Here is an 11,199-nt window from a genome sequence, read left to right on the forward strand (position 1 = left end):
CCACTTCTCTGTCTCTTTGATCTCGACCTTCTCTGAGCAAATGCTAAGGGAACTGCTAACTTATCAAAAACATACCGGATTAAATCCACTTACTCAAACCTATATTTCAATATACTTTTTGATATACAAACTCTTTGTTATACATTTAAATAATTCAACTAATTATTCTGTCCATTTTAACATGTTAATTTTCAAAATTATACCTATTTAATATCATTTTTATTTAAGTTGTTTTATTTTTAGCTTTTAGTTTTTTTTTTGTTTCTATCTTTTCCAATATCAGCTTTAAATTTGTTTGTATTATTTGTATGTTTCAATGTTCTTTCACATGATTTTGATTTCATATAAATCTTATTTTCCACCAACTTCTTTTTTTCAGAATATTTACTTGTTCTAGCTCAGTTTTATTTCCCATTTTAGGATTTAACTTTTGAATTTCAGTAATAAAACACTACAAAGAGAGTGTTCCAAACATTCTTTTAAGTTCCAATTTAATTTCAGGTGGCGGTCATTGAAAACCAAAAAAAAAAAAAAAACATTCGGTTATAATTATACAATTTCAAATTGGTACAAGATGTAAACCGGACCAAACACTAACCTCAACCGATCTCTTTTGTTCCCTGGTTGACTGGTTCTGACAAACCCTACTTATCTGAAGTTTGGTAGCATTACTGCACGTTGGTCTCTCACTCTCTCTCAGACTTCTAACAACTTTCGTATACTTGCCTCCCCGCGCCGCATCGCAATCTCTGCAAGTTTCAAACTTCATTTGCTTAAACCCTTCAGGCACGCGCCGCAATGCACGCCACCATCCTCTCCCCACGCGCCACTCTCTTCCCTCCACACAATGTCCGCTCCTCCAACAGCCTCGACTCTCGCCGCCGCCGCCGATCAACCGTCTCCTGCGCCGCCCAACCCGTAACCGCCGACCCCTCCCCTCCTCTCACGGACTCCTCCAACAAGCTCAACAAGTACAGCTCAAGAATCACCGAGCCCAAGTCCCAAGGCGGCTCCCAAGCCATCCTCCACGGCGTGGGCCTATCCGACGACGATTTGCTGAAACCCCAGATCGGGATTTCCTCCGTGTGGTACGAAGGCAACACCTGCAATATGCATCTGCTCCAGCTGTCCGAGGCGGTGAAGGAGGGAGTGGAGAGAGCTGGGATGGTTGGGTTTAGGTTCAACACGATTGGTGTGAGTGATGCTATCTCTATGGGAACCAGAGGGATGTGTTTCAGTTTGCAGTCTAGAGATTTGATTGCTGATAGTATTGAGACTGTGATGAGCGCTCAGTGGTATGATGGCAACATCTCTATCCCTGGTTGTGATAAAAATGTAAGCTTTTTTTTTTTTGTCTTGTCTTGTTGTTTTCATCTTTATGGTTATGTGATTGATTTGATTCTTATTGTTTTGTGTCTAGATGCCTGGAACTATTATGGCCATGGGAAGGCTTAACAGACCTGGGATTATGGTTTATGGTGGAACCATCAAGGTACTGTACTTACCAAGTTTTCTAATTAATAGGTAAGCAGATATTTCATTATACCCTAAACCTTTTTGATTTTATTGCAGCCAGGACATTTTCAAGAGAAGACATATGACATAGTATCTGCTTTCCAGGTACAGTTGTTGGATTATGTTATGTATGCTTAAGAGATCCACAGTACTTATGTGTTTCGTCATGTTGTATTGTCAGAGTTATGGAGAATTTGTTGGTGGGTCTATAAGTGATGAACAGAGAAAGACTGTCCTCCATAATGCATGTCCTGGAGCTGGAGCCTGTGGTGGCATGTACACTGCTAATACAATGGCTTCTGCAATCGAAGCCATGGGAATGTCCCTTCCTTACAGGTTAGCCTTTCAAACACTAATGGCCATACATTCCTCCAGACTAAACAATTTATGTGGTTCTTTGTTTTTATTTTTCTGAAGCTCTTCAATACCTGCTGAAGACCCGTTGAAGCTGGACGAGTGCCGGTTAGCTGGAAAATATCTTATAGAGTTGCTAAAGATGGACTTGAAACCGCGTGACATTATCACTCCTAAATCACTTCGTAATGCAATGGTCACAGTCATGGCTCTTGGGGGTTCAACCAACGCTGTGTTGCATCTAATTGCTATTGCCAGGTCTGTGGGTTTGGAGTTGACCCTTGATGATTTCCAGAAGGTCAGCGATGCTGTTCCGTTTCTAGCAGACCTTAAACCAAGTGGGAAGTATGTTATGGAAGATATACATAAGGTGCGCGTCTTTGGCAATATCGTTTAGTTTATAAGTTATATGTTTTCTATTGATCATTTTGTATTTTTGGTCTTTTTGTTTGATCTACAGATTGGTGGCACGCCAGCTGTTCTTCGTTATCTATTAGAAGCTGGATTTATGGATGGGGATTGTATCACTGGTATAGATTGTTAAGCGTGTTAGAAACTCGAATTAACATTTTGGATTGATGTGAGCTGATTACGTTACTATTTTGGTTTTGTCTCCTACCAGTCACAGGGCAGACTTTGGCTCAAAATTTAGAAAACGTCCCTCGTTTACCAGAAAACCAGGTCTGTTTACTTGTAATGTTACTGGTTATTTCATCAGAATCTACGACCTGCTTCTTCTAAGATTATACATTTCTCTGATTTGCTTTTACAGGTTATTATCAGACCTGTGTCAAACCCAATCAAGGAGACTGGACACATCCAAATCTTGAGAGGAGACCTTGCACCAGAGGGTTCTGTAGCAAAAATAACTGGCAAAGAAGGGTTATATTTCTCTGGTAATATTGATTGCCTCCGTTTACACTCCACATTCACTTCCTCATTTATAGGTCGCTTACATAATTAATGGAACTATTCTGTTTCAGGTCCTGCACTTGTATTTGAAGGAGAGGAATCTATGTTGGCTGCTATATCAGCAGACCCGATGAGTTTTAAAGTAATTGCCTTTCTGATATGAAGTAAAAGGTTAAATTTGTACTGTCTGTCTGCTGAGAATGTATATCGTTTATTACAGGGAACAGTGGTTGTTATCAGAGGAGAGGGTCCTAAAGGAGGTCCAGGCATGCCAGAGATGTTGACACCAACAAGTGCTATTATGGGTGCCGGTCTTGGAAAGGTACCTCCACCTTTTACTTGAACACACACTTTCTTTAATTGAGATAACGCATGCTTTATGTTTGTGAACACACTTTGTCTTGTTGTTGGTACTTTGCAGGAATGTGCATTGCTGACTGATGGTAGGTTCTCGGGTGGGTCACACGGTTTCGTTGTTGGCCATATTTGTCCTGAGGCTCAGGTCATTCTCTCTCTCTGTCTCTATCCACAAGTTTGATCATAGCAAAAACCTAGATTACGCACTTAGTATAGCTTTTGGTAGAATCATCTACCTCTTGTATATATTATATATCTCCCAAGTATTGATACAAGTGTCAATCATATTTAGATGAGGAAAGTCAAGGAACAATAATGGTAAAAGTGCTGCAGTAATGTTTTTAAGGTGGATGATTTTTTTGAATTTTTCCCTTGGCTTCCACATGCTATTTATATATTCAGGAGGGTGGTCCAATTGGTCTGGTAGAGAATGGAGACATAATCACAATCGACATAGGAAAGAAGAGAATAGACACACAAGTCTCGGCCGAAGAGATGAATGAGCGAAGAAAGAAATGGACTGCTCCTGCTTACAAGGTTAACCGTGGAGTTCTATACAAGGTACTATCAATGAAACCACTACTTGTAACGTATGTATCTCTCTCTTTTTCATTTGTTGGATTAGTTGCTAAATCAATGGTTTTTGGATGACATATGCTAAAACAGTACATCAAGAATGTGCAATCGGCTTCAGCTGGATGCGTGACTGATGAGTAAGCTCGACATCTCTGAGCAGTTTTTGTGAATGAGCAACAGAAAGTAGCGTGTTCACGAGGGAAACTGTACGGTCATTTCTTTAGTATCATTGTAGCTTCTGGATCATTTGCATGGTTTGTTTTTTACAATTTTTTTTTTTTTTTTCTCTCTTCTGTCAAAATGAGAACTTTTATGTTGCCAATAAAGACAATTTTGCATTATTATTCAATAAAAACACTTATTTTTCTCCATTCAGATTCATTTGTAAAATATACATTTTCTTAAAATTAAGAGTGTTGCGAGAAATGAGCATCACTACTAACATATAGAATGGGCGACTCCCACCATTTTATTACTTATGCCATGTCTCATGACAAGATCTTGTAAAAAAGAACAAAAAAAAAAATCAAAACTTTATTACAAAATTAGTTAGTAAAACAAGAGATTTTCAAATTTTAGAGAGATCTCCAAAAGAATTGAATAATATAATATGAAAAGTATAATAGTTTCTCATTTCTTCTTCTCATTCATTCCAAGAGTGTTCTTGACACCATCAACCGCACCCTGAGCCATATTCTTCACGGACTCTCCGGTCTGTACCCGAAAACATTTCCATCGTTAGTCTAGATCAATACAAGTTTAGCTTCTTACTAATTCATATCATTTTCTTGGACAACAATAGTTTATATCATATATAGTATAATTAACAATGGTTAAACATTAGTTTATCAAAATTACTTGTTGGATGAAACCAGAGGCTTGTTGTTGCCCGTGTTGGGCAGATTCTTTGGTGGACTGAGCTGCGTTAGCAGTCTTGTCGCAAGCGTTGTGTGCAGTTTCCTTGGCTGATTCAGTCCATTGCTCGGCCTTCTCCTGCCATATTCACCAATATATACATTTATTTCATAACCAAAATCATGTTTATATTAGCGATTAAAACAAGAAATGGGATGAGAGAAGATACGTTAGCTTGGCCCCTGGTCTGCCCAGCATTGTACGATTGTTGCAAGTTCGACATGATTTTATCAACTTTAACTTATAAGAAGTGTGGTTCTTTCTTTGGATGATAAATGAGCTTTGATTGATTAATTGATATTTTCATTTTGCGATGACAAGTCAATTTATAGTGTTCTTTTTTCATAATTCGGATTATGGTGTTTGTGGTGAAGAAGAAATGAATAAACTCCGGTCGAGAGGTTTGTGGGTGGCCATTTATGTTTTTTGACTTGTTCTCTAATTTTTACTTTGTTTTGTTGTTTTACTATATTTTTGTTTATCTTACTTTGGACATGAGGATAAGTAAACTGAATACTGAAGAAGCTAAGAATTTATATCGATCATGTAAAACTAATGTACTTTACATACTGAAGTTTGTTAAAGTTAAAAACGATTGTGAAGAAATGTGAATCAATCACAAAGAAAACAAGAATACTTAGAGAGAAAACACGATTAAAGCAAATACTCGTTTTAGAGTTTGTATATCGATTATATGACTGAAAGATTTATAACCCACTACACCTGTATTTATACAGTTTCGAACCCCAATATTCTGTTTTCCTTCCAAAAAACTTTCTTATCTACTAAAAGAGGTGTCGTGGTATCATTTATCGGTGCACCAAAATTAAGTCACTCCAAAATCAACAAAAACTCATATTTCCTTTATCATTCTATCTAGTATTGACATCTTGTTAAGTTCGAATGTTTTAAAAAAACACAAATGCATTTTTATCAAGCCAAACTTGCTTCCAGATTACATAGTGCATCTTTCAAGTCTTGAATGTTTTGTTTATCGAGTTTCTGTGACCTGAACCAATAATTTATGTGTATATTTATTTCTTGTCTAGATAAAAAAACACAAATCCAAAACAAAGAAGAGAAAACTTTGTGCCATTCAAATAAAAAAAAACATAAAGTATTAAATATCGTAGAACCGATCTATCTATGCAAATATGAGGTGGATTTGTTCTCCCATATATAAACAGATCAAACTGCTTGTGTTTTTTTTTTCTTTTTGCGATGAACGGCAAGCAGGGCTAAAACCCATAAAAAAAAGGATTTTAGGCGCCAAAAACTATAAGTATCTAAAGAGCCCCAAAATGTTGTAAAGTCTCTTTAGTGTAGAGGTTTGTAGATTTGACTTGATGTTTTTCAAGTAGACATTTTATTTTATTTTTCCTTTTTCTCTTTTTTTTTTGTCAGCATTTTTCCTTTTTCTCTTTAATAATAATAACAATGAATAAAATGTGGTGGAATGTAAAACGAATCTTTGTTTCTTCCCTTTCAACCATTTAAATTTCTTTTATTATATTATATATGATGTAAAATAAATACTAATTATTAATTCCCTATACTTTAACGACACTTTATGTTTTAGGTTTTAACACTACAAGAAAACACAAGTTTTACGAGGGCAGTTTTCCTTGCTAATTCGTCGTAAAAGCAGTGTTACGACGAATTAGCGAGGAAACTCATTTCGTCGTTATACGTTTGTCGTAACGCATATATCCTCGCTAATTCGTCGTAAGTTAGCGAGGAAATAATTTCATCGTAAAAACGAAGGAGGATATTTCGTCGTAAAGACCACGTAAAGATTCCTCGTAAGGACGTCGCTAATTTTCCTCGTAAAGACCACGTAAAGATTCCTCGTAAGGACGTCGCTAAGTTTCCTCGTAATTACCACGAAAAACTTTCCTCGTAAAACCCACGTAAATAAATACTCGTAAAATTAACGTAAATACCTTGAAAGATTTCCACGTAAAGAAAACGTAAAAACCTTGATAGATTTCCACGTTATTTCCTTGTAAATGTTTCCTCGTAAAAACCACGTTAAGCTTCCACGTAAAGAAGCCGCAAAATTAGCTACGAATTTACTTCGTTTCATTATTTTATAGAAATATAAAAAATTATAATTATAATATAATTTAAATTATTTAAATTATTAATAAAATTAAAATTCTAAAAAAATCAAAACCAAAATATTTTATATATAAATAAGTTTTGAATTCATAATACAAGAACCGAAATTAAAAAGAACTTGGGTGGTCGTTAATTAATCGCCTCGTAGAATTCATCACTCCTCGCCTGAACATCCGCCTCGGCATGTGAGTCGTCGGTCGGTGACTGGCCTGGGATAGGATTTTGTTGTCGCATGGTCCTCAACAAAGTCGCCCATTCCGGATTTGTGGCCGCTACAACGTCCAAGAAGCCCTCGAGTCCATCCATACGAGATCGCAGCTGAGTAGAATCTCTACGCAGCTGAGTAGACTCTCTACGCAGCTCTTCGGACTCCCTACGCAGCTGAGAGACTTCATCATCCCGTCGCTGAACATAAGACGATGTCGCTCTCGGAACATCGTTGACGGAACCAATCCCCAACGTCCGTCCCTTTTTTTTAGGGACAACCTTAAAAACAAAAAATAAATTTTGTTAGTAAAAATTTAAAGTTAAATTAAATGAATATTTAAAAAAATTAAAATTTTAGAAAATTTACCTCCTCGTAAAGCTTATCCACTTCAGGTGTGGATAAGGTGACGGGTAATCCATCGGTGGACTGTTGGGTCAGCTGGGTCTGGCGTTCTTCAACCCGAGCAGCCAAATCGTTGTAGATTTGCTCGGACTTGCCATCTATAAATCGGCCCGCCTTGTTCTTGTGGGTCCTCTCGTAAAGTTGCATAAGAGACGGGAATTCTCCCGTCTCTTTGGCCTAAAAAAACATTTAAGAAAGTTGTTAATTAGAATATATATAAAAATATACTAAAAATTTAATATAATTAAATTTTTAATTACCATTTCCAAACGGACACCAGCGTGGGGTTTTTGGCCCGTAGTGTGAAGCATCGGCCCGTTCCCGTGCTCATCGACTGTGTTACGGGAGTTAGAGCAAGACTGGGCGATTCTAATGGAATCAGGAAGACGCCAATATCGGATGAGGCCATCCCAGACATCCGTGGTGAGCTCAGCGGGTTTGCCACGCTCATACCCCTTCACGATCCAGTCACCCTTCCAGTTGGAGACCGTGTCCAACAAGCGAACTTTCGCCTTCGCTTCAAACTTCTTCCTCACCCTCTCAGTGATCCCGAAGGCCCAATTATATTTTTGCTGTTGGAAAAAATAATTTATAATTAGTTTTTCAGAAAAAAATATATATATAAATAATTAAAAAATTTAAAGATATATATTTAATTAATAGAACTTACAGCGTAAATTTTGAACCACGTCTTTCTGACGTAGTGGGGCGTCATTTTCCAGTTCGGATGTGCCATGGAGAAGTAACCTTTTATCGTGTCGGTTACGTCCGATGCAAGACATCCGTCAATCCCCCACCTGAAAAATACAAATTTAAAATATAAATTATTTTTTAAAGTTATAAAAGAATTTAAAAAGAATAAAAAAATAATGAAACATACCATAAAGTTCCGTCCGGTCGGTCGGGGTCGATGACTGGTAAACCTTCTCTGCCTGGCAGACGGAGAATGTCCTCTACGGTGTACTGCGAGTAAGGAGCACTCGGAGGCACCATCAAATCGGGATGAATCTCGGCCGCGGGCATCGGAGGTGCCAGCATCGTAGGAGGCACAGGAGGAGGAGGCATCTGGGGAGCACTAGAAGAAGGAGATCCAATGACTCTCTGAGTGTACTGAGTCTCGGGGACAGTCTCCTGACCCGAAGAACCGGGAGCTGAAGAAGACGACGGGTCTAAACGACTACCCGGCTCACCGAACATCTCTCTGTAATGGGCAGTAAGTCTACCTTTTCGAACCTGAGAAAAAAATTTAATTTTTTAAATTTTCGTAAACATATACTTCCCAACATTATCCACCTAATCAACACTAAATAACATAAGATCCGTAAACCTATCTAAATTCCCTATACTAACCACCTAATCTATCCTAAACTAATCAAACTAGAGAGGAATTAGAGAGACTTACCATTGCTACGAATTAGGGAGGAAGTGGAGAGGAAGTGGAGAGGAAAGACGGAGCGAGCTCGCTCGGGATATATATAAGATTACTTGTCCTCGTAATTTCCTCGTAAACTTACGAGGAATTACAGAGGCCCGCGTTTTCAGTTACGACGAAATAGCGACGAAATACAAAGGCCCGCGTTTTCGTTAACGACGTTTTTACGACGAAAAGGGTTACGTGGAATTAACGAGTTAACCAGTTACGAGGAATTAGCGAGCCTTTATTTTCTATAAATACCCACAACTTTCCTTCTCAAACCACACACACAACTCCCACACACACAAATCACACTCCTCACCAAAATACTTTTCAAATTAGAAATATTTGAAAAAAAAAAGAAGAAAAGAAGATATTAGAATTTATGTGGGTGAGACTTAAGTCTCGCCACATATAATTCTAGTATCTTTCTTTTTTTCTTTTTTTCTAGTTTTTATACTATGAGGAAGTAGCAAGTCCCGCTTTTCACCAATTTAGAAAATTTGGAAAAAAAAGAAGAGAAGAAGATATTTGGAACTCATGTGGTCGAGACTTACGTAAGTCTCGCCAAATGTGATTCAAGCATCTTTCTTCTCTTTTTTTTTTTAGTATTTTTAATATTTTCGTCGTAATATCGTCGTTAGTTTACGACTCTTTTACGACGATTCTGGCTTACGTGGAATTAGCGTGCCCCGCTTTTTTAATTTCGTCGTAAAATCCTCGTGGCCTTACGAGGTGTTTACGACGAAATCATCCTACGTGGAATTAAAGAGTGCCTCCTTCGTCATTTACTTTACGTGGTATTTACGTCAATTTACCTTACGAGGTCTTTACGACGATTCTGTCCTACGTGGAATTAAAGAGTGCCTCCTTCGTCATTCACTTTACGTGGTATTTACATCAATTTAATTACGAGGTCTTTACGACGATTCTGTCCTACGTGGAATAAACGACGATTACGTCGTACATTCGACGTCAAATTACGAGGAATTAACGAGCAGTACGTTTAAATCCCTAAAATCCGAAACCCCAAACCCCAAAACCCCATATTCCTTATCTTCTACTTCATATATTCCAAACCCCATGTTTATTTCCATTCCAAACCACAATTCCCACATTTACTTATTTATAAAACAAACTCCCACAATTTCTTATTCATAAAACAAACTCCCACATTACCTTATTCATAAAACAAACTCTCACATTACCTTATTCATAAAACAAACTACACAAAATCAAATACATCAATCGGATACATCGACATTCTCGTCATCACTAGAAATATCATCATTTTCATTAAACTCGTCTTCTACAGCTTCGTCTGTGGCATCATCGGTAAGATCTTCGTATTCGTGATTATGCGGATCAATGAGAAGGATGTCATCAACTTCTTGTTCAGGTTCCTCGACTTCATTTATCTGTTCTTCTTGCAATGGTGGTTCTTCTCCACTGATGATTCGTCCTCGAGGTGTAACTTTGATCACTGCTAACCAATTTATACCCGAATCTCTCATCCGAGGGTATGGAAGGAAGCTAACTTGGTCTGCTTGTGAAGCTAAGATGAAAGGCTCGAATTTGTTGTACCGACGTCCACCGTTGACATCAACTACACCAAATTTGTTAGACCGAACACCTCTGTTGACGACGGGGTCGAACCATTCACATTTGAAGATGACGCATTTCAGCTTCAGTATCCCTGGAAATTCGACTTCAATAATCTCCGTCAAGATCCCGTAGAAATCTGTTTCCCCTTTCACACATATTCCATAGTTACTGGTCGCCCGCTGTCTACCATACTCATATGTGTGAAAAGTGTAGCCTCGTGTGAAATACATCTGTGATGTGGTGACCTTTACAAGTGGAGATTGAATTACTTCGTGTAACCACTTAGGATAATCTGCATCGTCGTCATAATCAACCTGCAAAAATAAAGAGAACATTAAAATACAAATCATGTATGAAAAAATAGTTTGAGTTATAATACCTGATTCCGCAACCACTTAATGAAGTGCTGATCTTTCCTTTTGTCTACGTCACTTGTGGATATACCAGGAAATGTTTCTTCGACTTGAGAAACAAATAGGCTGTAAAATTAATCACATTTCATAGGAATGAATCTCTTGCAATTATATAATTAATTATATGTGTTTTGAAGTGTCCATATATGTTACCTTTCAAAATAACGCATCAATGGATCCTCGCAATTGAGTAGAATATAGGTGTGTGCACTATGAGCGTCTTGTTCACTCGACCACCAAACCTCTTTAGACTTCCCACCGAGTCGTCCAATCTGGCTAAAGATGTCTGGAACACCAGCAACTGCATATGTTGGCGCAACTCCACCATCATCATATCTTCTTGGAGCTCTTCTACGGGTACGTACTTTTGACGCAAAGTAGTACGATGTGAAGTGAGAAACTTCTTC

The 11,199-nt window shown here is 37.9% G+C and overlaps 2 protein-coding genes across 2 annotated transcripts; one reads left to right on the top strand and one right to left on the bottom strand.

Moving 5' to 3' along the window:
• The first annotated feature begins 648 nt into the window (after positions 1 to 648).
• LOC106450576 (dihydroxy-acid dehydratase, chloroplastic) lies at positions 649 to 4,085 on the top strand. Its single transcript, XM_013892256.3, has 13 exons — positions 649 to 1,335; positions 1,421 to 1,492; positions 1,573 to 1,620; positions 1,697 to 1,851; positions 1,933 to 2,239; positions 2,330 to 2,399; positions 2,492 to 2,550; positions 2,642 to 2,765; positions 2,853 to 2,923; positions 3,002 to 3,103; positions 3,203 to 3,283; positions 3,541 to 3,699; positions 3,805 to 4,085. Exons 1-13 carry the CDS (start codon positions 799 to 801, stop codon positions 3,853 to 3,855), a joined length of 1,836 nt encoding a protein of 611 aa, XP_013747710.2. The 5' UTR covers positions 649 to 798; the 3' UTR covers positions 3,856 to 4,085.
• LOC106453302 (late embryogenesis abundant protein 1-like) lies at positions 3,967 to 4,939 on the bottom strand. Its single transcript, XM_013895567.3, has 3 exons — positions 4,799 to 4,939; positions 4,573 to 4,707; positions 3,967 to 4,428 (listed from the first exon to the last, which is right to left on the bottom strand). Exons 1-3 carry the CDS (start codon positions 4,850 to 4,852, stop codon positions 4,345 to 4,347), a joined length of 273 nt encoding a protein of 90 aa, XP_013751021.2. The 5' UTR covers positions 4,853 to 4,939; the 3' UTR covers positions 3,967 to 4,344.
• Positions 4,940 to 11,199: the final 6,260 nt, after the last annotated feature.

This window comes from Brassica napus, chromosome A7, assembly GCF_020379485.1.
Source record: "Brassica napus cultivar Da-Ae chromosome A7, Da-Ae, whole genome shotgun sequence".
Lineage (NCBI taxonomy): Eukaryota > Viridiplantae > Streptophyta > Magnoliopsida > Brassicales > Brassicaceae > Brassica > Brassica napus.

What these genes read in the sequence shown, in the direction of transcription:
- LOC106453302 (XM_013895567.3), bottom strand. Translation starts at nt 4,852, where the DNA reads ATGTCGAACTTGCAACAATCGTACAATGCTGGGCAGACCAGGGGCCAA. An exon ending in AGACCAGGGGCCAAGCTAAC is followed by an intron (nt 4,708 to 4,798) that starts GTATCTTCTCTC and finishes TGAATATGGCAG; the next exon opens with GAGAAGGCCGAGCAATGGAC. An exon ending in CCTCTGGTTTCATCCAACAA is followed by an intron (nt 4,429 to 4,572) that starts GTAATTTTGATA and finishes TTTCGGGTACAG; the next exon opens with ACCGGAGAGTCCGTGAAGAA.
- LOC106450576 (XM_013892256.3), top strand. Translation starts at nt 799, where the DNA reads ATGCACGCCACCATCCTCTCCCCACGCGCCACTCTCTTCCCTCCACAC. An exon ending in CTCGTTTACCAGAAAACCAG is followed by an intron (nt 2,551 to 2,641) that starts GTCTGTTTACTT and finishes TTGCTTTTACAG; the next exon opens with GTTATTATCAGACCTGTGTC. An exon ending in ATATTTGTCCTGAGGCTCAG is followed by an intron (nt 3,284 to 3,540) that starts GTCATTCTCTCT and finishes TTATATATTCAG; the next exon opens with GAGGGTGGTCCAATTGGTCT.